Source organism: Xyrauchen texanus, chromosome 37 (genome assembly GCF_025860055.1).
Source record: "Xyrauchen texanus isolate HMW12.3.18 chromosome 37, RBS_HiC_50CHRs, whole genome shotgun sequence".
Lineage (NCBI taxonomy): Eukaryota > Metazoa > Chordata > Actinopteri > Cypriniformes > Catostomidae > Xyrauchen > Xyrauchen texanus.
Genome location: NC_068312.1, coordinates 27,001,448 through 27,027,217, shown reverse-complemented (window position 1 = coordinate 27,027,217; position 25,770 = coordinate 27,001,448). Strand labels below are relative to the sequence as shown.

Here is a 25,770-nt window from a genome sequence, read left to right as displayed (position 1 = left end):
TTTCTTGAGTCTTGACATAGCTATGTTCTGGTATTCCAGGTGTACACCCAGATCTCTCTGTGCTTACCCCTTTCTCAATGGTGCTGGTCTGACAGATGGTGCCCTCGGCTGCCGGGATGCTACTGGTGATGCAGCGGTTCCCTTTACTCATGCACCACAACTCACTGCACACTTCCTGAAAACAAACACAATAGCCACTCAACAAATCGACTCCAGAAAATGTTGGATAAATAGACTTTAAGAAAACATTATGTTCTAAGATGCTGAAGAATTGTATGGAGCTGAAAACAAACTCCAAAGCTTGTCCTTCACTAAAAATGAGTCAAAGACAACATGAAATGGCATTCGCAAAACATTTTACTACTGTAATGCGACGTATTTCCAAGTGCAACGGGATATTCAAATGTAGGGCAGGACTTGATTTTATCAATGAGAATTGATAATGATTAGATCATGAAACGTTTTAGTCGTGTCACTACATGGGTAAGTGGTAAGAGGGGAGGGGTTGAAAAATAAAAGACCTTGGTTACATCAGTTGAAAAGGAAAAAAAAACTGAAAAGTTGTTTCAGAGGCAGAGTAAATTATTACATTATGATTAATTTTTAGTAGGAATAAATGCACCAATAAATTGTTAATAAATTATTTTAATAAATCTTACAATAATAAAGAAAAGCAAAAACATATATATAAACACAAACAATATTTAAACCCCACAACCACCCCTCGCAATCCCCAACCCCTCCCCCAAACAAACATCCCCATGGACACAGATGAGTAGATATACATAAAAAAAGCAAATAAACCCACACACATAAAAAAAAAAAAACCACACACACACACACACACACATATATATATATCATACTCAACCAAATCTACACTACTCTTTCCACGCCCCACCCCAAAAGCCTCCAAAAACAAAACAAAAAAAATTTTCCTGACAAACAAATCAGAGTTACCCTGTCTTCCCAATGACACCTCATCAAACGCACAAAGAACAAGCAGCTTCATTCACAACTATCCTGAAGGAGTGTTATTCCACAAAAGAAACTCCAGCCGCTATGTGGAACCAGCACAAAAAGAAACAAAATGGCGCCCATCTTCCTCAGACAGTCAAGTGTATGTTTAGCGAGACAAGCTCACTCCATTTGCAGCCATCCTTAGAGTCTATTCCCAGTTTGGCCGGAAACATCAGTGCAAAAGCGATCTTCCGTTGACGTATGAGTTTCTTGCATTCCTTGAATCGATCACAATCTCTTGTCGTGCTTCTTGTAGTAAAGTCTGGGAACAAGAAAATGCTGTGGTTCTTCCAAGAGAGCTTTCCTTAACTCCTTGCCTCGCTAGATATTTATCGGATGTTATCAGAAATGTGGCCAGAATTGATCGGACCTGTCTCCCTCAGCAGATCTGCATGCCAGGAACCTGAGAGCTTGCTTAATTTCCAGATTATGGCCTGTTATGTCGAGTAAACTCGGAAAGAGCTCATCTAGGAATTTCACCATATCTCGGCCTTCCTCATGCTCAAGAATTCCAACAATTTGTATGTAGTTTTGCCAATTATGATTTCCCCAAATCCTCCAGTTTTTCCCAAACGCATTTCAAGTCTATCTTGGTCGCTAACGGATTAGCAGCTAATTCCCTCTCCGATGACTCCAGATAGTCGATCCGTCTCGACCTCCCGGATTCTTGTAACTAACTCTTTTTCACCAAATCAATTTCACCTCCATCGCCGTAATCGATCGCTGTATTACAGCAAGTTCCTCCAGGTCCGCTAAGACTTTCATCAGCATTACAGACATGCTCAACAGTTGCCGCTGAATTTCTTCCACCACACCGTCCAAACCGAGTCCCTGGTCTGTGGGCGTGTCTGAGGTATCAGCTTGAGCACATAAGTGTCTTTTAATATCTCCAGAGCCTGAGGATTTTAAATTCTTTGATATGTTGACTTCTTAGAACAGTTATGCAGCAGGGTTTATCGAATCTCACCAGTTTATAACATAAAAAGAATGAAAAACTATCAAAGTGCGCTGAGCTCGTAGATCACACGTCCGACCTTCACATGGCGCCATGCGACTCCCAAGAATGTAAATTAATGAAGTAAATTGGGTCAATTTTTATTTATGTTGACTTTAAGATTAGAGTGATGTCTGCTGTGAATATTTCAGCTTATTTCAACAGAAAATGGATTGGTCAATCGTTACAAGGTTCAAATTCAATACGAAAAACCCCATACAAAAAACCATGGCATCAGATGACAATACCATGGTAATGAATAATTCACTATTTACTGTATGTACTGTGTTATTTATAGAGTACTTCAAAGAACATGTCCAAAAGAACCCTGTAATATTGCCATGGCACAATGTCCATATATCATGGTAGTATCATGGTCATTTTTTGATAGTATACATTAAACATGTACTGAGTTGTGTCTAAGTTCTAAAGTCTAAAGTGCTATGGTGACCTTGTACAGACATTGTATGGACAGTGATAGGTAGAAACTGGTGGGCAGATTTAGAGATGGATGGACAGAGTGTACTAAATGATTTACAATGAAGATATAAAAGAAACCTGGACAGGACCTCAGCCCACAATTCCTCTTTACAAAGACACCACTTGAGATGTTCTGCTGTTGGATAGTTATATAGAGTATACCCTTGAATTTTGTGGGTTTTTAAAAGAGTCAATATGAAATACTCATCTAATGACCTACATATCTTGTCAATTTTGTAATTTTACTGACATGAAAAGTAATTGGTTAGATGTTAAACACTTTATATGGGTAGTTCACCTAAAATTCAAATGATTGAAATTCACTGATTAATGACCCTTAACAAAACTAGCATATGGTTTCAGAAGACCAGAGATAAAGCACACAAATCCTATGCACCATTTGTATTTTACTTTCCTTGGTGCAAAGACCAGCTTAGACCAGTATGAATTTCCATGCTATTTAATGACATTTTTGTCATCATTCCATACAACAAAAGTGAATGGTGACGAGGCAAACATTCTGCCAAACATCTCCATTTGTATTACACAGAAGAAAATCATATAGGTTTGAAACAACATGATGTGATGATGAAAAAATATAAATTCTTGGGTAAACAATCCATTTAACAAACAATTGTTTTTGATTTAACTGAGTGAAGCAAGTACCCCGTATTTACACTGACGAGACTTCACTCCATACTGGAAGCGGCACTGTTCGTCTGCGTCATAGGCTTGGCCAGGGGCTGTGGTGGGGTAAACAAACTCTTGCTTGGGGGGAACATTGTTCAGACAGGAACCCATGCCAGAGCTGGTAAACAATCAAAAAGAAAACAGAACAGGGTGTATAAGGAGAGATGCAATTCTAAGGGGCCATTCAGACCAAAAGCGTTGTTACGTTTAAAAAAACTAGACGCAGCACAAACAATGGAACAGAAGGCAGGTGTCTCAATATGCACTTTTGAAGCGCTTTTATCTTGTCACAGCTTCTTAAAAACATGCCGTTCATGCTGAAGTTGCTGTAAAAACTCTTGATGTGGCATAATGGTCAAAGAACAGTCTAGCCTAGAGCATGTTTGCATAGAAAAACTATTAAAAAACAATCAAACTGATGCAAAAACACGTTTGGTATGAATGGCCACTAATGGTTAAGGATTTAGGCTACTAACACAGGTTGAAGGGTGAAGGTTCAGTCCCAAATGACCCATGAACTTGAGAAGGTTTCTTAGACCTCAACCTGCTTTTTTACTGTGGTGCCCTTGAGTGGGACATATAAAGGTGCAATGTGTAACTTCTGTGACTCTATCAACACCAATCAGAACTGCAAAAGTACTGATTATTTCCAAACAGGTTTCCCAAACACTCTCCCTGTCTACCGTGGTTTAGCCAAACAGATAGACTCACTGCACAAACTCACACCATTGGCTGAGCCATTATTGCTATATCAGGCTGCTGAAATTAACAGATTTCAATTGCGTTTGTTTGTGCACAAATTAAACAGTGCAGGTGTTACTAGGCAGAATGTCACTTTTGGATGATAAGAATAGTTTAATTTAACAAATAGCCAAGAACAAAAGTTTGAGAAGACAGATGCACATCATTGATTTTTACAATCTAATACAATTTATGATGCTGAAATTCAGTAGGGATCTGGTCAATATATAAAAATGAATGCAGCTTGAACTGTACGCTTAAGTGGAAATTTAGATCTAAGTGCAGGACAGCAGACGCACTCCAGGAAGTTGGTGATGTAATCACGGCTGCAGGCCGACCAGGCGAAGGGGTTAGTCTTCATAGTGATGTGGGCAGCCATGAGTTTAGCGGTCTCCTGGCTGCGCACCCCACAAGAGTTGCCAACACCATCATGATTCATCCCAAACCTGAGAGAGAGAGACAGAGAGAGAAATTATTTAATTAAATTGTAGATCAGATTGCTCAATTGTGCACCACAAAATAATGGAATCCCACTTACAGATTAAGACGCGGGGTGAATTCACTAAACAGTTATGACACTTTTGCACATGGTATCTCAGTGCAAAAGTCTTAATCTTTTTCATTAACCACCAGCAATACAGTTTAACCAGTCATTCTTTTCTGAGCAAACACACCTCTTTTCTATGTAAATTAGGCATTTTATAGATGGCAAATTATTTACAAATCTAAGCGCTATTAGCCTGGCAAAATTCTAGAATTGTGCTGTGCAAATTGTGTTAAGCACAGTTCCGTTGGCATGTTTGCGCTGTTACCTGATTTGCATAATTCTTTTAGTGAATTGGGTGCTCAAACAACACAGGCAGTGCATGCATACTAAGTTAACTCATTTTTTGTGAATTCCCATCTCTGTCATGGTTAAAGTATGTGCAAAGACACACACACACAAACACATAATATCCTTAGTAGCTTACACAAACCTATGTAATCCAACACACAGGTAAACATATGCCTTCTTGTCTAGACAGCCCCAGAGCGCAGTGTCAGATGGTTGCCAGTTTAAAGGTATCTAGACGAAGTATTAGGGGCTGACCACTAATGACTTCACCACCTATGAAAACAGCTACGAGGCCTGTGACTGTAGCCAAGGCAACAGAATACTGGGTGACCCAGTACAAATAGAGCTGAGATTGTTACAATGATAGCAAACTACACTTTTCCACAAAAAAAAAAGAAAAGGCAAACAAATTGCCTATCATGGAAGTATTAAGAACGTTTGAGGAATGACATGAAGCAGCAGTGGAGCAGTATCAGAGTGCCCATAAATTTATATGCATGATTAAACTATGCAAAGTGAGTGGAATGCTGGGCCACCAAGTAAAACAATACTTCAACGTCTTGGCGTGCAAGTAACCACAAAAGAAAAGCCTAGCACCAAGGCCCCAAGGTACAGCTGCCTGGAGCCATCTAAGTCTGTCGTCACTCGCTCCACTAATAAGATATAAATATCACAAGACTGAGACAAAATATTAGTGTAATTGTAGATGAGCATTTGATATTAATAGTATTTAAATGGTGTATGTTTGCCATCTCAGCATTCACCTTTAAACTTAACCCAAGCTCGTGCGGGTGGGCTTCTCATGGCTGAGGGCAAATGTGGTGTCAAGAGTTGAAAGGTTGCGCTCTGATCACATACACAGGTATTGGAATTTCAGCTCACTGATACAATGTTGACACGTCATTATGAAGGGACAGATCACTCAAAAATGAAAATACTGAAATAATTTTCTTACCTTCAGGTCATTATAAACCCATATAACTTTCCTTCTTGTTAGGAACACGAAAGGAGATATTCTTATAATCTCAACCCAAAGCAAATTGCATGAATCATTAAATGCCAGATCAAAAGGCAGGTGGAAGTAGAGAAACATAATATAGAAGGAGGTGGAAAGAGAGAAGAGTAAATTGATGAAATGATAGAAGATACTCACGCGTGACCTATCTCATGCGCAATGGTGAAAGCGGTGGCAAGACCAATGTCTTCATTGATGCTGCAACTTCTCTCTGGCTCACACATACCACCAACAGGTGCCAGTCCTAACATGGGCACAGAGGAACTCACACATAGCAACACAGTGACATGGAAACACACACAAACACATATATGCTACTGTTCTAAAAACACATAGAGCTTTGTTTTATCACTTCCAAATACTTTACAAGTCTCACTACAGAACTGCCAATTAGTTAATTAATGAGTTAGTCACTACTCAGAAATCAATGGCAAAATGGGTGAAACTATACAATACCAAATAACATTCTATTAGCTATGTTATGGAAAGAGGACAAATGAGAATTCAGGCATAAATAAACACATGTATTTGTATATCAGCAGATAGAAAGATATGGCAATTTAAGATTGATGGATGGTGTGTTATGTAGATGTATTGATGGATGGATAAATGGACAAATGGATGGATGTGTTAGGTAGATGATGGATGGATACATGGTTGCATTATGTAGATGGATGGATGGATGGATGGATGGATGGATGGATGGATGAATTAGACAGATAATGGATGGATGATGGATGGATGTATGGTTACGTTTTGAAGATTGATGGATGGATGGATTATGTAGATGGATGAATGAATTATGTAGATGGATACATTATAAATGCATGGATGGATGTGTTAGGTAGATGATGGATGGATGGGTAGATGCCAAGTGTTCTTACCAAGTGTTCCACAGGGTTTGTTCTTGTAGATGCAGATATCATATCTGTAAATACAGATATGTTTGGGTAAATAAACTGCTTTGGTTTCTACAGAAGACATACACTCAGACACCAGAGAGCTGTGAGACAGTTCACAGACTGGACACTGTCCTGATAAGAGAGTGAAGACAATGATAGGAAATGCTTGATGCATCCAGCACACAGATACAATGATAAAAGCCTGTAAGGTAAAGACTTCATAGTTCCCAAACATCTCTTTCTCTCTTTCACTCTCACTCACTCTTTCTTTCTTAAACCCTACATATATTATCTCACATGTGATTCCAAGTCACAGATATTTAACTTCATAGCTCATTGTGTTAATTAAAGGTATAGCACTATTTACCATAAATTGCCTGTTCTTACAAACACTACTGTTACACTTTCCCTCTTACACTTAAAGTACTTTGAAGCCATTTTAAATTGTGTTTCCCTAAACCTGTGGAGTGCTATAAATTTTTTTTTAAATGTCATAAAATTGTGTGCGTGTGTGTGTGTGTGTGTGTGTGTGTGTGTGTGTGTGTGTGTGTGTGTGTGTGTTAGATAAGACCAACTAAAAGAGTCAGCATATGAGAACCACAGAGCATGCATAACAAATTGTCAACAGTGCTGCAGAGGCACAGTACACAGACAAACAGAACCCTACACTACCAAAAGGTACAATGGTACTACCATGGTTTTATGGACATGTACTAAGGCAATGTCATATTTTTTGGTCTATGGTATTGATAGTTCATTGAAATAATAGTGCCATGGTATACTTTGAATAACCTTGGAGTAACCATGATACATGAACATCTCATGGTACTTGAATAAGATAATCATTCAGTACCATTGTAATTATTAAAGCACCATGTTGTTACATCAGATACCGTCAGTGTATCTGATGATGATATACTGCCACAGAACTCTTTTCAAAAGTAATATACCCACACAAAAAGAGCTAAAGTATCTGAATTCTGACCTGGTTATGAGCACTGCTGTATCATGGTGAGCTATTCCATTGTCAGGGATGGCGTTGCCGTTACCATTTCGGTGCAGGATGGATTTTTGCCACTTGCAGAAACTGTCTAAAGACTTCCCCGCATGATGGTTAACTTCTAGAGTGGGCTTGTAAGAAAAAGAAGCAGAAACTTGGATCATATCCAGCACATCCAGATTCATTAGTGATGCTTGCCAAGGCAAGTTAGACTTTTGATTTTCATATGCAACACAATAAAATAGACAAAAAAAAAGAAAACAGACTGACACTGAAAGACTGAATTCATATAATATGTGCAAGAGATTATATATTATCTATCTCCTTACACCTGAAGTATGTAATTGAAGCTGAAGTGTGTAAAAGTTAATACTTTCTCCTATCCCTGCTTAATATTCTGAGACATATATACGCAAGCTATTTGTAAGTTATTTACCATAAAAGTGTAATAGCTGCGAGAGTGTACATGACAATGTAAACTATTTGCAAAAATGTTCCAAAACTATTCACGCTGAATACAATGCCAAGTAACTTCAAGTAATATTATGCATTCATAAGCTCAAAATAGCTTTAAATATACATATCGACATGCCATATATTTGAGTCATGTCTCTGCCTAATTGCGTGTTGAGTTTGAGAAGGAATTTACCAGGCAATGGCACCCGAGCTGCCCACAGCACCATTACATTCATAACCCAGGAATGCACACAATGGTATAACCTATAATTGTATCATCCCACAATCCTATTCTCATAGCCCTAACTTTCCAGGTTTTCTCTCCCGCAGGGGGTGGCAGGATGTTCTAATCTGGAAACAAACCTTGTTTGGTTTCAACGCATCTTCATTGCACCACACAGCGGTTATCTCAATACAGCTAATACGACTCGTAATAAAGACTCTCCCATCATTTGTCAAATGACATTATGCAGAACAAATTACAGGGCCATTTATTTTTAGCTGTCTGTGATTTTGGATCATTAATGCTTCATTAAATACACCACAATAACCACTCATATCCTTTCCCTGCCCTCTCTGTCATCTGTAAGAGTCTGTTTGAGGCCTTGACTCTGTCAGCGGTGTTCCACTCAGAGACCATGCGGGGCAGGCCAAGTCGTCCATGCGGTGTCACGTCCCACTCAGGACAGAGAGGGCAGCCTGAATGTATGACAGAGCCAGATTGATTGCATGTAGGAGCAGGAGGCGAGAACAGTGGTGGTACAGTGTGAATTGCATGCCTGCCCTTAGATTAGACTCCCTGGATTTTAACACACTTTTTTTCTGGGCTCTGTACATTCACCAGTGTGGCAATATAAGAGGTCACAAGCAACAATAAGAGCAGTCATGGAAGGCTTTCTGGACACACCCAGTAGAGCTGGACAGCAAACAGTCAAGACTTGTGCGGACTGTCTCAACTCTGGCTAGGAAGGACACTTAAGCCTGTAAATTAACAAACAAGGAATTCTTTGACAGATGAAGTAAACCAGACTAAGGCCTGTTTCACACAGCATGTGCAAGCAGTACATAGGCAAAGCAGCAGCATAACTGCAACAGCAGGCGCGAGTTGTGCTTTCACGCAGACAGCGTTTTTGCTGCATGTCAGAGCACGATGCACAGCAAAAATAGGCTGAGTGGCAAAACTCTTGCATTCTCTGCAGTAAAAATGCTTTTACCAGTTAAAGGGGTAGTTAATAAAAAATAATAATTCTGTCATAATTTACTCATCCTCATGTTATTACCACCTACTAGGCTGTTGTGCAAATATGATTTATTAATTATTTTCCTTTGCTTTATCCCTCCCTTTTTTTGCTTTTACCAGTTAAAGGTGTAGTTAATAAAAAATTATATGATTTGCACAACAAATCCCTTTTTTTTTCTTTCTCCTCCCTCCCCAGTAGGCGGTGATATGCACAAAGAATGCAAATTGGCAAAAAACAGAAGAATAAAAAAAAGAAAAGTATAACTTTTGTAAAAAAGGATTTAAATATGTATCTGTTTCTCACCCACACCTATCAAATCACTTCACAACACATGGCTTTAACCACTGTAGTCATATGGTTTATTTTTTGCTGCCTTTATATGCTTTTGGATCTTCAAAGTTCTGGGCAACATTCACTTGTATTGAAAGGGCCAAATGAGCTGAGATGTTCTTCTAAAAATCTTCTCTTGTGTTCTACAGAAATAAGAAAGTCGCAGGGATGGCATGAGGGTGAGTAAATGATGAGAGAATTAGCATTTTTGAGTTAACTATTCCTTTAACTTCTCCTTTTAATTTTTGGGTGGACTATCCCTTTAATATGGGCAACAAAATAAATAAGTGCCCCTTCTGTGTGCATGTGTGTGTGCAAATGTGTAACATAAAATGTACCTGGTCTTCCATGAGTAGAATAAGCCTGGTCACGACGATGTTCACTGCGTTCCCCAGGCTAGAATCCTGGAACAGTTTGGAAACCTGACCTCCAGGGAAACAAGAAAAAAACCAGTCTTAAAAATGAGATAATTGTCCTTTTTTAGAGCATTCTTATCCTGCCATATACTGTAAAGATGGAAATTTTACAGTCTACTATACACCAGTGCTAACTGCTGCGTTGGGGCAGAGAGCTGAGGTAAGCCCTTTAAACACATTCCACAGGTGTAAAACTATTTGTCACAATGACACAAATTGCATATGGGGATCATAAAATTGCATAAGACCTTGTGGATTCTTAGGGTGACAGAAGACAGCTGCTTAAACAGTGGGTTTTTATCTACTCATTATTCCTGCAGCCAATGCAAATGACCTGGAGAGGTCAACCAGTCTCTGAAAATTCTGAATCTTCAGGACATCGTTCCAGATTGTAAACTTAAGAACATCCCAGGATCTTGAGCAACTAAACTGATGTTTTAGTTGTCTGTTTGTCAGGTAAAACATGTCATACAACCCAGGTGCAAAACATATCTTAAACCAGCCTAAGCTGGTTTGCTGTTTCAAACTTGTTGCCTAGCCCAGTCAGGCTGGTCTGTTTGATGGTTTTAGAGGGGTTTTGGTGACTTGCAGCTCTTCAGGATAAACACTATCTTGGCCAGGCTCAGAGATCAGTTAGACCAGCTTGGTTTAAGCTGGTTTAAGAACTGAGGATTTTTCAGGAGGGAAAAAAAGGAGATTTGAAACTTACAATATTCATAACGGCCAAAATGTACTGCTCAATATCACGGCGGCCGTGATAGCTAACCATCATCTTGTCGGCAACCACCAGGGTTTCGACGTAGCGCTCTCGGCTGACAGAACGCTTAAGTGGTAACTGGCCCCGCCCCATCTGATTGGGTGAAGGCTTTATTGTTCTCTGCCACCACCCATAACTCTTAATAAGCTTCTCATCTATGAAAAGAAGGAAATGAGACAATTAACAAAATGTTATACCAACACAGTTTTAAGATGAGTTGTCAAAATTTCGTGATGTCAAATATATGTTACTTCTACTTTGTGTTGAAAATCTTCTGTTAGTCTTTAATGTTACAGATTAGGCATCTCAAGTGAAATTTTTAATATTATTCATTATAAGTTATTCACTATAAGAATGAGTTGACCTGTTCATAGCGACATTTATTTAGATGGTTGTCTGGCGTTCTGTGCTGGATATACAGTATGCCAAATATAATTTGCATTGCTTTTATCCATCATTTAATGAATATCTGCTGACATGATCAAAAGAAAATGCACATGAAACTCTTTTGACTGATATTCTGTTTAGCACCTGCTTTCTGCAGACAGTAAAATTGCATGACACTTGTGGCATGCAAATTGCGCAGAGTTTTGTGAACAAGGCACAATCTATAATGAGCCCAATTTACATAAAAGAAGACGTTTCAACTGTTTAGTGAATTTGCCCCTTAGTTTTCATTGAGGCAGATGATCTTTAAACCAGGCTGTGTCCTAATTAATGTCAAAGCTGTAACCTTCAATAATTAAATGCAAAAACATACTTAGGTAACCATACTATTAGTTCCAGATCTAACCAAATTAAATTCTGTCAATACCCGTACATCCAAAGTTTAAGGACACTTGCTACATTTCATGATATTTTTTGTACTCACCGATGACTCCACAGGACTGGTCCATATTCTGGTATCTCAGAGACGACCGTTTGTACACCACATGGGGACGACCTTCTTTGCCATCCTCATTAGTGAAGTTTTTGGCGGAAACCAGGGGTTCGATAAGGTACTCCTCACCACCAGCTACAATGACCCCTTGCTAGAAAAGCCATGAAACCATTGATTAGCGCCTCCCTTTTAAGTGTTTTTTGTTTGAATGAGAAAGAACAAAATGGTTGTTGGCTCCTAATGCCTGCGGCCTCCCTGGAAGATCTGATTTTACATGATGGACCAATTACAATCCCTGACAAGATATTCATATCATCCTTACATTAGGGTCTTGACTCTACAATAATGAGCTTGCACTGAGTCAGACACCAAAGGGTAATAATCCTGGATGAAATGGGACCTCATTGCTGTTTTCTCTCTTCATCATTCTAAGGCACACATTCAAAGTGCACATGATCCTCTAATGTGCTTAGTGGTGCTCTTGCGGACGCACTGGTGAGTTAAGACATGCTAATATGACCACCAGTAATTAACCTGGGAGCCTCTTCTCGCCTTTGTTAGCAAGCTTAATCCTTCATTGTATTCACTCGTGTTAGTGCAAACCCAAATAATCACAAGCTGAAAAAGGATTATCTACCAGGCTGCCAAACTGGTCATGAATCAAAGACCTTGCATACGGTAAGTATCTTGATAAAATATATTAGCGTCTTTAATGGCAGGTAGCTTGATTGCCCAGTGCAACAATGACAAATTATTAAAATACTCCATTTGTTCCCCCCATCCATGAAAATGTAGTTACAGTCTTGATTTTCACTCCCAAAGTTCTCACTTACAGTTCAAAGAGTTTCTTTGGTTCAAATTTTGACTTCTTTTTTGGGGGATAATTCAACCAAATCACCTAAAGAACTGGCTGACTCGGACATCAGTAGTCCAAAGGGACTAATTAAAGGGACTAAACACAACATTTGACAGACCCGGATAAATAAGTATTAGCCTTGACTCTGTAATCTGTTTACGCAGGTGCATTACCAGCCCAGGCAAGTAATGAGAATGCCACAGCATGTTGCTTGAAACTAAATCCATCATTAGGTTCAAAACACCTGTTTCTGGATCTGAGCTTCACACCAGCTGGGAAAGACAGGATTCAGCAACAGCTGGCCATTTCAGGTCTGCATGGGTGCCATAACAGCTCACTCAAGTGTGGAAAGAAGAAGATTACATTGTATCATTCATCATGACCAGCAATATCTTTATGGATATCATCTGTGGATCTTCTAGCCATGTGGTGGAAATATAATTTAAGTCATTTAAGGTTATGACTCTATATCAGTACTGCTTTGTACAAGTACCTTCATTAAAGGTATTCACCGAAAAATGAGACTTCTCTCATCCTATACTTCCAAACCTGTATGGTGTTCTTCCTTCCACAGAACACAAAAAGTGACTGGTTAAGAGTATTCTGCTCACTCTTTTCCATACAATGAAAGTGACAGGTACATATGACTTATGTGTTATATTTCAAGTCTTTGGAAATCATATGATAGCTTTGTGTGAGAAATGTAAATAATTACTCACTGATAATCTTACTCTCCAGTGGGCTGTTAACCTCTGCAACGGATCATTGAATCAGTGACCACGTTTACATGCACTTAAGGAAACAGTTTATTCCAGGGTTATAGCAGGAAGAGGTGTTCTGAAACGTCATGTAAACAAGAATGCTGTTTTCTTTACGGCGTTTAAGCATTTAAGAGAAAGCGGTGTAAAACACCTAGGTTACTCTTGTAGAATGAGGCTTAATGCGGCCATGTAAATGCATAAGCTGCGTTCTGATGGGTGTTTGAAGAATGTGCGTTTATGGAACAGACCGGATAACAAACAACATAGGATGGAGCCCAACAAGACGTCAACACAGTGGAAAGAATTAAACATCAACTACAGTGGGAAAAGCACTATACCCATTTATACACACACCAATGTAAAATATTGACTGTCCCTCACGTTCATATGCTATATGTGCTTGTACATTGGGAGAATCCCAGATTTTATGTACGAGGGAAACCCCACTATTGCAGTGCAATTCTGCTGCAGGTCGCAATAGAAAGTCAAGGAAACAAACACAGCAACAACTCTGGAATATCTGGAAATAAAGAGAAACAAAGGGAGAATAAAATAGCAAAGTCTTCCTCATATCCCATTTTTGTTGTTTATAAAAGGGTCATTGGAAAATTACGTTGCTGTGGAGAAGGCTGATTACCGACCATGCCACATTTATACAGGAGTAAAGAGTATGGCGCTTATACAGTGCATGTAAACTGGAACTATGCTTTCTTGCAATAATTTACCTTCTCGCAAAAAGCCGTTTTCTGGTGTCCATGTAAACAGTCAGTGAGTTGAACACAAGAATCAGACGTCAGTCCAATACATGAACATATCGTTCAGACTGTTTTTGTGATCTAGACTAGGGCTGGGCGATATGGCCAAAATTGTTATCACGATAATCTTTTTCATATTGTTCGATGTCGATATTTATCACAATATACATTTACACATTGCACTTTTTTTTTTTATTTCAAAGTTGATGGAAGAAAAGAAGAAAAAATTTATTCTACACAGTCAAAATAGTCTCTACAAAACTGCACAGGGGGTCCAGAGGCGGCCAAAGCAGTGGGGTCTGTGGGATCTTTTACCAATTTTACCATCTTTTACAGTTTATCAATTGAAAATGAATGTTAAAAGATCATCTGTTTGTTCTGAAGCATAGTGACAGCAGTCCAGTATTTGTTGGAATATTTTTACATTAAAATTAAATATTTTTTTTATATTTCTTTAGATTCAGATTACGTTGTAGTCATGTATGGTTTTAAAATTAGTATGGGGCATAGAAGCCTTTGTGACTGTGGAATGATGCTGAATGTGGGTTCAGGGGTGTCCCGAGAGAAAATTTAGAAAACGTTTTTTTAAAAATGTAAAAAACATTTGTATATTTTCATTAAAGTGAGAGACTAGTCTACCAACTAGTAATTTTAGTCTTTCCTTATCCATTCCAGACATCTAATTAATTTTCACAAAATTAGAACAGAAATCAATTTGTTTATTCGATTTGTTTATTATTAAAGGTAACATGCTGATTAATAAAGATACATTTAGAAGGGAAAAACGTTAAGGTCTAAAAGGTGCTTTGAAACCACGTTAACTCATGTGGCGCTTCATGTCTACACACATGCAGGGAAAAGAGGCAGCGCGTGCGGAGCGGGACAGGGCAGACTTTATGCATGTTTGGTGTTAGAGAACAATATTCAGGATTACAGCGCAGAAAGATCAGAGCTGTTTTCCACATCACTGTGGTTCTAGCTCTTTCACTAGTCTTGCGGTGCGGATGGAATCAATCCGGTGTCCGACATAACCTAGTTGTTAGCAAGGCAGCTAGAATTAGCAAGTTCATCCAGTCTGACCCTATGTTACCGCTGGCACGTTGTGAACGAAGCTGAGAGCGTTTTCAATTCCTTCCTATGAAAGCCGAGCGTCATGCTCGCAAGGTGGATTGTAGGATTGGCAGCAGTGCGGAGCAAGCTCTCTCCTAGCTGTGAGCGCCTTTGAGCGGATTTCGTCCAACCCCAGTGGAAACGCAGCCTGAGAACTGCTTGTGTTTTAGCGACACGCAGTAAATATCGAAAATTCCTCAAAACCTTATCGTGGATTTTCTTTATCATTGATATATATCGATATCGTTTTATCGCCCAGCCCTAATCTAGACCAACCAATTTATAAAAAAATTGCCCACTCAAAATAATTATTCATTCATGAATCAGACATCACTACTTCTTAATGAATTCAAATGAACGTGCAAAGGAGGATATAAAGATTAACAGTAAATAAAGACTTACATTTTGGCCTGTTTCTCACACAAACCTTATGCCTGAAGAAGACTTGGAATATAGTGTGACATGAGTGTATGGACCACTTTTATAATGCTTTTATGTGGATTTTGATTCCTTATTGAAGATTAGAAGCTCCAGTTCCCATTCATTGTAACTGCATGGGCAAGAGTGACCAGTACATTTTGCTAAACATCTCCTTTTGTTTTCCGGAGAAGAAAAAAGTCATATGGGTTTGGAATAACATTAGGTTGAGTAAATGATGACAGAATTTCCACTTTTGGTGGACTATTTAAAAAAGAACAAAGTAGCTCACCAAGCCATTACAGTTGCTAAGCGCCACAGAACTAGAGTGAGGCTGGTGCTGTAGGTGACCCACATAGTGGCAGTTGGCTAAGTATGGGTGACTCCAGGCCAGACGACCCCTCTTCCAGTATTCCACACGAAACTGTCGCGAAAGCAGTCCTTCTAGCAGGGTGAGGTTGAGGAGGAGGTCAGAACTTGACGTGGAGAGCTGATAGTACAGCTGTGGGTCTGGAATGTGCTGTGTTTCTGTGCTACGCCGCTGTCGGCCATACCCACGAGGGGTCACCTCTTTTGACAGTGTTTCCCCATGTGGCCCCACACGCACTGGGATTGCGATCTCATACTGGCCCAAGTTTGAGAGAAAGTCAGCTGTGGAAACATTAAAAAAATCCTTGAGATTGGTGGATGGATGTTGTGTTGAGTTAAAGCAGAGAAAGATTTTTCATCATACAAAAGTACAAGTAAACATACAGAAATCGACTTGGATAAAAGTTGAAGTGGCTCCCCTGAAAAGAAAAATCTGTTATTTTTACATGCAAATTCTAGCTTGCTATATAAATGTTTGCCAGAAGTTTGCATCTCTTCACCGATAGTGGTGAACCTACAGCAAAACTTTGGCAACAATAAAGTCTTGCGGCAAGTTTGCGGCCAGTAAATTTATCAAAGAAACTGATATATGTCAGAGTTGTCAACCCTGGAGCACAATACAACAATATATCAAAGAAAACAAGAGTAATTAAGCTACAATTCAACAACAACCAAAAAAAGTCCACAACATCCACATTAGGGAGCCATAGTTCCCAAAATATGCAGTAGAGACTTGGTGGTGGACTCTTTTTATTTGGGCCAGTATGCAACCAAATAGCAACCTCCCAAAATCCTAGCAACCTCATAGCAATGTGCTAAGAACAATGAGAACAAATAATTTGATCACTATCACTAACACTGAGCACTATTTCCAGCTTATTTTTTGCGGTTTGCAGACACAAACTTAATGAAATAAAATAACAGTAGTTGTAGCCTACTTCGTAACTATGTCCCTCTGATCTTTAACAATAAGTAGATAAAGGTGAAGCTTGTCATTTGTTTGTGAAAATTTGTTTGGAAACATTATTTTTGTTCATTCCTTTTGGTGCCCCATGTGGTGCAGAACTGAATTACACATTTTACCTTGAAGGACAAATACTCAACAAATCTATGAACTTCATTGATAAACAAAATTTGAGGCAGATTTCCCTTGCAAAGAGCCGGTTACTAACAAGGATTTTATTCAGTTGCGGTTTTGTACTCTGACTGTGTCAATTGGGGAACAAAAGAGTTCACAGTGAAACCATTGAGGAGACCACAAAGAAGAAAAGCTAGCTAGCAGCCCAAAGGCCAAGGGCTGCCTGTTGCTATGGAAATCCTGAAATTGTATACTTCCTGTCCCCGTCAGTGGACCTGGATATTAATTGTCCAAATTCAGCATGGGAAAGCACCCAAGGGGCGGAGATCGCCAAAGACTCTTTCATACATTTAGATACTCTGTGTCAAGACATACGCGAGGATCAGTATCCCTAATGTGAAACAAGGATCAACCCATTGTGTTGTCTACTCAACCTGGCCAGTTCAAACAAATAGTGAACAGGGTGACAGAAATGTCTCTTTTGTTTGGGTCCAGAGCAATGAACACAAGACATTTGTGACTTCTTTCAGCTTGTCTTACAACTTTCCGTAAACTCTCCTGACTTGCAGGACCATAATAAACAATTCACGGAAGGAATTCTGCTTTACAAAGCTGTAAAAATACTTTAGAGTAGCATGTCACTTGTATTACATGTGACAGTGTGTACAATGGCAAGAGGATAATAACACAAGCAACATTATAAAATACAGTCAACTTCATTAAGTCTTTCATGAGGAAAGTCTTTCCTTTTGGAAACCCAAAAGAAGATGTTAGCAAAAAGTCACCATTCAATTGCATTGCAACTTTTTTCCAAACAGTGATAGAGAATGGTGACTGAGGCTGTCATTCTGCCTAACATATACCTTTGTATTCCTCCAAAGAAAGAAATGGTGACAGCATTTTCATTTTTGAGTGAACTATCTCTTTAATCAAAGCATTTAGCCCCTAGTTGTGGGACAATCCCAATAGTACAAGTGTACTTTACATCAATGTGGATTAAAGTGTCCACTAAATTAGTCAATGCAGGCCTAAATGTGTTGCACAATAGTCTCTTCCTAAAACTCAAACCCAGACAGCACGGTAACAGGAGCCAGGTGCACAGCTGGGTGTTATGTCAAAGTATGAAAGTGGAATTGTACAACACCCCCTAAGGGCATAGTAACACACCCAGCCATCTGAACACCATCATCAAGCACTATCTAAAGTAAACACAAGGCCCACAATTGATGGAAGGGTACTTCCTGCTCACACACAGAGCCTTTGATCTCTCTTTAATCTTAACAAGGAACCAGAGAGGTGGAGGACACCTGCATTACTTCCTCTCTACAGACGAAGCCCCATTAAAAGAATACAGACTTTTTGATTCAAACTTCCAGGTTTTGAAAGTTTATTATAAAAGGTTAGGGAGAACAACCTTTAATTAGGACCGAGGGTGCTGGGGTGAGTTGATAAACTGAACTGAACCCCTTTCCCGCTTTTTTTTTTTTTTTACTGTAGTGTTCCTGTGGAAACCATGAAGCAGAGAGAGAGAGAGGGAGAGAGAGAGAGAGACTCTCCACCTTTACCAGATGTGCGACAGCTGCATCAAGTCAGTGAGTGAGCCCAGACTTGTGGAGAAGAAAACTTTCCCTCATGCCAGGCTGAGAAGCCAGTCCTTCTTGAACAGAGGCCCTGTCAGTGACTCCATAGCACTGAAGCAAAACCCATCCGTATCCTGTTTGTGTAGCGCTGTCTGCCACACTTTTATTTGGGCTAAGAGATGAAAATATATGCTTGTGGTGACTGGTCCCTGCATGTGGCAATACAGTCGGTTCTCTAATTTTAAAACCATACATGACTACAATGTTGTAACGCTGGTTACGGGAGGGTACAGCACATTATTAGGTTATTTAAATGTGAGGTGTGTCATTTTTCCATGTTAAAATACTTCCTAGCTTTATACATCAACTATTAGTTTACGAGTTGGCTGGTACATGTAGACCTGGAGTGTACTCAGGTAAACATATTTGGCGAGCTGTCCATAGCAGAGGGACTCAAGCGTGGGACTGGGATTGAGCTCTGAGATCACATCTCCCCTCGGAGATCACATCTCCCTTAGACCAGATGATCAAGTCAAATCGACATGCTCAAACATGTTCTTATTATGTAAAGTGAATAAGGATTGCATCATGTACTGTATAGTGAGAGACTGGCTTAATGGGGTTACATTGTAGGGAAGTACATTATGATGTCTGTTTAAAAGTTGTCTTCAGAGTCTTGTCAGAGAGGTAACTGGGTCTCTAATTGTATGAAAAGAGACAGTGGAAAACAGTGGAAACTGTTCAGTTCCTGGAAAACAGACAAAAGTAGTATTGACTTAGTTGACTTAATGTTTACTTAGTAGACTTTACTTACTAAGTGTAGAATTAAGCATACAATTGATGCCTTGTTCTGAGAAGTAATCGATTGATGGTTATTTTCTCTTAGCATGCTTGGATGAAGTCTCACCAGCTTCTGAGGAGCTTTCGATCATGTGTATTGCTCAAAAATAAATGATTATGGAAAAAACCTGGACAGTCAGACCTCTGGTTGGATCATTAAGTCTGACTGGATCTTGCAAGGGCTAAGTGAGGTCGCAAACCAGTGCATCTGTTCTTGGTTGTATAGATAGTTAGAGAGAGTCAAGGCTGTTATAACATTCAAGAGTCCAGACTAACAAACAATTGCATCTTATAAAGCTTTGATGATCTATTATCGCTGAGACCAATGCGCAACATAAAATGTACAGTTATTCAGTTAACTTTAAGCGCAACAATGATAATTTGCTAAAGATGTTGAATAAGGCACTAAAATTGGATGGCACATTTCTAGGAACCCAAATAGTATATGATGTACCAAGAAAATGACTACAGTGATGCTTGCCCATGGAAAATGTGACGCCAGAATTTGGTGGGGGGGGTTTTCCGGGTGGTTGCAAGGCACTGCTTGGTGGCTGCTAGGGTGTACTGGGTGGTTGCTAGGTAGTTGTGTACAAAAGCCCACCCCTAAGTTTTTACCATGTTGCTATGTGGTTGCTAAGTCATTGCTAGGGTGTGCCTGTAGCTCAAGTGGTTGTGCATAGCGCTAGCAACTGCAAGATCAAACTGATAGAATGTACAGTATAATTTGAATGCATTGCGAGTCAGTTTGGATAAAAGTGTCTGCCAAATGCATAAATGTAAGTCTACATCTACATAAATCCAGATACATTTGAAAACTGCATTTTGGTTTTCGAAACACTCTCCATCTAAACAGCCATTTTCAAGCATTTGACGCTTAAATCCCCTTACTGTGCATGCAAAAAATTGCAGTTGCATGTACAGACTGAAACGCAATTGTCCTTGTGTTCTGTCGCAGGACATCAATTCTGAGTAAACTTCCCCTCGCCTTTGAAGGAATGCAATGTGAATGTTGTTCAAAGTAACATTTATCTTTAACAATGCTATCAAAGTGAATATCAGGCACAACATTGGCGCTATAACACAGTGCCCCATCTTGATTGTTTAGGTTGAATGGATCCCATGACTGCATCACATGAAATGCGTCATCGTTTTCATATGTATGCGTTTTCGCAATCCACACTACAATGTGAAGACAGCGGTTTAAATTTATCCGCAAATATGCTGTTTTAGATTGCTAAAAAAAGTAATAGCATGCCTCTCAACAGGTCGCAAGATTTGATGTATCATGTCCGTAGCACAAAATTTTATGCACCAAAGTGTAAAGTTTAGGGTTAGTGATTTCTGCAAATACCTACTCCTAAACAACTGTTATAGCACCAATATTAGCTACCGATGATCACCATCGGTTTATGTATTTAAATGTTACATGTCATTTAATTATAGAAAAAACAGGAATCTCACCTTGAGACTGAGCAAACTCCTCAGGACTCCAACTCTCTGCCACTCCACTGGCAACCATGGCGATGATGCCAATGCAGGCCAAACTTCTCCACACCATTTCCATGGTTACTACAGCAAGCTTCAGTGAGGTGTCCAGCCCTCTTTCCCAACATTTCTTCTGCCTGTGACGGCCCACACTCACCAGAGTGACTCACTGTGTTCAGGGGCCATAGCGGCTTCACTTCAATGTGGATCCTGTCTCTCTTCGCCTCTCAGAGTTGGAGGTGGAGGGGGAGCATAAGATGTGTACAACCACGGCTCATAAATTTGACGAGCCTCCCTATTGAGAAAAAAAACATGTTAGATAGATGCAAAAGAAGAAAGGGGAAGAGAATTAAGAGACCCTTGGGTAAATGGATCCACCTTTGACTGGTCAAACATATCAGCTCGGGCGGCTGTGTTCGCTGTATGTGTTCACCCCCTCTCTGAGCTACTCAATCATTCCTCCTTTCACATCCAAGGAGGAAAAACATGCTTTCCAACCTGGGGGCCCCTATTTCTCTTCACTCAATCCCTCGCCGGAAGAGCAAAGAAAGAAAGGAAAGCTTTGTGGAGTGGAAGACTGACTGAGGACTGGGGCAGGCTTGTTAAAGGTAGCAATAAAAGAATATCAGCCCAATTTCACTCGGTGGCCATCTTTGCAATGCTCATGGGGAGCTATGTTTTCTGTGTAAACTATCGGCACACAAGGGCAGTTCTAATCTACTTGAATGGGGAAAGACCAAAATCTCAAAAACGTTTTGTTAAAATTCCTATCAAAGAACATATTTCAAATTAGCAGTAAAATATGGCAACACTGGAATCATAAATTGTGCTTCTGTAACGGCAAGCTGATACATGATATATGTGCAGTGTGTAAACCTCACTCTTCTGGCCTTAAGAGATGAACTAGCAACCAACGCTAGAGGCCATGGCTTTTCTAGCCTCCTTGCTAGCACGTCCAACCTCCCCTGCCTGGGATTGTCAGTTGGAATCCAGCTTGGGGCGGGTCGAGTAGGACCAGTGACCAGTAAAAAAATTCCCAGCATGTATTGCTAATGTTCATTCTTGAGTTGATTGACAGGCGATCTCTGTATCTAAAGGTGATTGGCTTTTTTACCTGTAAGGCGGGACTTCCTTTCTACATCAGTTGGTTTAGCTGTCCAATTTCTCCCATTCATTTTAATAGAAGTGACCCGTATCTGCTAAATAGTCTCTTATACAGACTAAATGGTGAATGTTCTTAATCAGCACTTTTTGTGATAAAATAAGCTCTACTTCCTCTTCTCTCCCCATTCCCCCTTTCTCGTCCTCTCTTTCACTATCCATTCTATCCATCCCTCACTCCTTTCAATCTTTCTTCTCCAAAATGAGACACCATGCCAGCCCTGATGAGTGACGAGAAACCTAGTTCAGGCAAAGGTAATCAAGAACAGATGGGAAATGATTTGGCGACATAAGGATGCAAGTTGCATCCTGATTAAAAAAAAAGAGATGAACTCAACTGCAGGAGAAAAAACCTCAGGGGGATGAAGAAGGAAAGTGGGTAAGAATGAGAGAGGAAAAAAGGGAGAGGGGGAAAAAATAAAGAGATTTCACACACATTTGTCCATCTGGGATAACTATTCCTGACCAGTACCACAAGGAAATGGAGTCTGTCAGTGTGTGTGTGTGTGTGTGTGTGTGTGTGTGTGTGTGTGTGTGTGTGTGTGTGTGTGCTTTGTTTTATTTCTATGGAAATGCTGTTGTGGAAAGTTATTTGAAACGACTGTACAAAACTCATTCAAGAATTTGGTTGCCTCAAAATAAGCAGCATTAAACTTCTGGACACCAACAAATAGGTCAAGACCCAAAAATGGCCTCAGAGGGGAACAGGTTGATGTTGGTTTTAAGTTCCCTCATTTCAAATGAGCTGCATTGAAACAGCTTAAATGTAGCAAGTAGTCTTTAAACACTAAGACCTCTTTGTCCCAAACAAATAGTGATGGACTACAAGCCCCTGTGCTCTCCACACACTTCCAACCCCCCTAGGCGTATTCAGGTTATTTCCTGCTTGGAAAAAGCCTCTTTACTTTAAATGACATTTAAGAGAGGAAAAAATGTTGCAACTTTTCCAATGATATTTTCAATTGTCTGTTTTGAGATACTGGCTCAAAAGTAGGAGAAAGATTGCAAACTGCAGAGGCTGCAGGAAGACACAACCTTGAAGTGCAATATATTATCCAAAAAATTCAGCTGTGGCCTTGAAGGAGTTGAAGTTCATAATTGGCTGTTCTTGGGGGCAAATCAAGACTGTGAAGCATCTGCAAGCTACAGATGGTGTGTCAACATGTAGTGGATGTGACACAGAATTTCAGGAAGGGACTTGTAATCTGGTAGTGCAGACATGAGGTACGAGAATGCGTGTGATCTGAGACAGTGAGAAGCAGTTTGTGCTGTCAGACACCAGCCAAGTCAGGGAGCCATCAGGCATGACGTTGGTAATTAAACCCATATGACAGACTGAATGTAAAGGGTTCTTTGCAATGGAGAAATCTTTTTTTCCCTCTCCCCAAGTCTTTTTTTTCATCCAATATGCTGGAAAGGACTCTCTCCCCATTCCACATTGCTTCAAGTAGTGCAATCCTCTCTGGAATCTAGGCATTCTCTCTTCATCTCCATTTGGATAACATACAAGTAGCAAGTCTCTTTACTTTTGCTTGAAACTGCACTGTTGCAGTAAGAAAGATCCACAGACTATTGGCCTCCAAAACACCACCTGATCCCTTAAAGAGAAATTAAATGAAAACTCTGTCATTGTTTACTCTCCTCAAGTCATTCTAACCCCATATTTCTTTCTTCTGTAGAACACAAAACAAGACGTTAAGCAGAATATTAGGAAATGACAGCCTCAGTCATCAGTCACTTTTATTATATGGAAAAAAGGTGCAATGAAAGTAAATGGTGACTGATGCTAACATTCTGCCTTGCATCTCCTTTTGTTTTCCATGGAAAAAAGAGTCACATGGGTTAGGAAAAACATAAGGATGAGTAAATTATGACATCAAATTCAGAATTAAGGTTTGATTTACAAAAATAAGATGATTAATATATTGGAAAGACCCCAAAACAGCTGATAATAAATAAAAAAAAAAAAAACTGGTATATTAGTCTTCATACTTTTCGATTCATTTTCTGCTCTCAGTTTCAAATAAACAAACAAAAGGAAAGAGCACAAGGGAATTAAGATTACAAATACTGGTACACAGTCAACAGATGTAACTTACGAAAAAACAGTAATGAACTGTGAATCTGTCAACAGAGATCATAATGTGGTGCATTTTATCTCTCAAACCACACAACTCTGAACCAGCCAGATTCTCCTGCACTTTAACACACTTACCATCATAATGCTTTGTATCAAAGGTAAAAGATTGTTTCTTTTAATGTATATCCACAGTATATGGAAAATATAAGCAATTCGCATTTTCAGTATTCTTCATTCTCTGTATAGTGACAGCCATAAAGTCTACCAGTAGAGGTTGACAGCATAAAGAACTAGGCTGATCACCCAAAGATTGCTGGTTTGATCCTGAAATTGTGACATGCGACTTTTTTATATTTTGGTTTATACATCATACCACCATTGTCTATTTAGAGCAAACCACTTAACCATAGGTTGCTCCTGAGGAAGAGCACAGTTGTGGCCACTTTTCAAGTGCATTGAATGGACCAACAGAGCTGAGATATTCTTCTAAAAAATCTTTGTGGTCTGCAGAAAAACAGAAAGTCATACACATCGGGGATGGCATTAGGGTGAGTAAATTAGGAGAGAATTTCCAGCTATCCCTTTAATAAAATCATAATTCTCTGGTATTAAATAACCATCCTAAATGACAAACTTCATGATCAATTTTTGTATGTGCAAACTTAAGAGATATCAGAGTAGGTATAAGAAAGGGTTTGATTTTAAAGTCTAAACATAAGGCTATGATGACATTTTTCGGACTCGTTAATTCCAGCAGCTACCCAAAGCTCTCCAATCTCTCTTGATACCAAGTAGTCGCGCCAGGAGACGCGCTCTCCCTACCTGACAGGGAGCAGGTCTCCAGTGAATCCTCATCGCCAATTTACTCATTCAAGCTACATAAGTTATCCAACTTATAAAAGTCCAAATCATGCCTCGAAAAGCCAAATGCTGTATTAGTATAATATAATAGCTTAATATTTCATTGGGGGAGACAATCTCAGTAGTTTTTCTTTTTTTCATGTCTACCAGTCATATCGCGGCTGTATGACAATATTACAACAGCAGTTAATGTATCAAGTCAGCTAAAAATCCTTCCTCACACCTGACAAACCCATCGACACTGATTCCCAAAGACAAAGAGAGATAATAATTTTTCTGCTAAAGTGATCAACTAGCAGGTCTGACAGCGCTGCTGCCTCCATCGTTTTAGTTCCATTAAGCTGGATGTAAAAACTTGACAGCGGAAAAACATGCATGCATATTCCTGCAATGACGTTTGGAAATTTTACATTTGAAATTATTGCCATTCACTATTGCATTGCAATGCATTCACTTGCAAGTTTTCAAAAGTGTCTTTTGAAAACTACCTCACCGTTTTATTGTTCAGGTATGGGCAGTCTGGCGATCCCTGAATTTTTCCGACCTCCGTCTTGTCTGTCGTCCTCCTTCAACACTGGCTAGCTCAGCTGCCACATACTTATATGACCCGTTATACTGTGCTCTGATGCTTTGTGAGTTCCCTGCTGCCTTCACTCTATA

General features: G+C 39.6%; 1 protein-coding gene across 4 annotated transcripts in view; it reads right to left on the bottom strand.

Moving 5' to 3' along the window:
* LOC127630941 (A disintegrin and metalloproteinase with thrombospondin motifs 10-like) overlaps positions 1-25,728 on the bottom strand; it is an 85,518-nt gene extending 59,790 nt beyond the window's left edge. For 2 of the 4 annotated variants that reach the window (XM_052108833.1, XM_052108835.1), the window contains exons 1-12: positions 25,604-25,728; positions 20,985-21,303; positions 15,949-16,307; positions 11,749-11,908; positions 10,830-11,032; positions 10,043-10,126; positions 7,663-7,808; positions 6,660-6,703; positions 5,914-6,019; positions 4,225-4,371; positions 3,161-3,302; positions 68-175 (exon numbers count right to left, since the gene is read on the bottom strand). In XM_052108833.1, coding sequence (XP_051964793.1) covers positions 68-175; positions 3,161-3,302; positions 4,225-4,371; positions 5,914-6,019; positions 6,660-6,703; positions 7,663-7,808; positions 10,043-10,126; positions 10,830-11,032; positions 11,749-11,908; positions 15,949-16,307; positions 20,985-21,087 — 1,602 coding nt within the window. In that variant the 5' untranslated portion in view covers positions 21,088-21,303; positions 25,604-25,728. Of the gene's footprint in view, positions 1-67; positions 176-3,160; positions 3,303-4,224; positions 4,372-5,913; positions 6,020-6,659; positions 6,704-7,662; positions 7,809-10,042; positions 10,127-10,829; positions 11,033-11,748; positions 11,909-12,857; positions 12,951-15,948; positions 16,308-20,984; positions 21,304-21,386; positions 21,629-25,603 lie in introns of those variants that run through there. The other 2 variants (XM_052108834.1, XM_052108836.1) reach the window with 2 other exon arrangements.
* Positions 25,729-25,770: the final 42 nt, after the last annotated feature.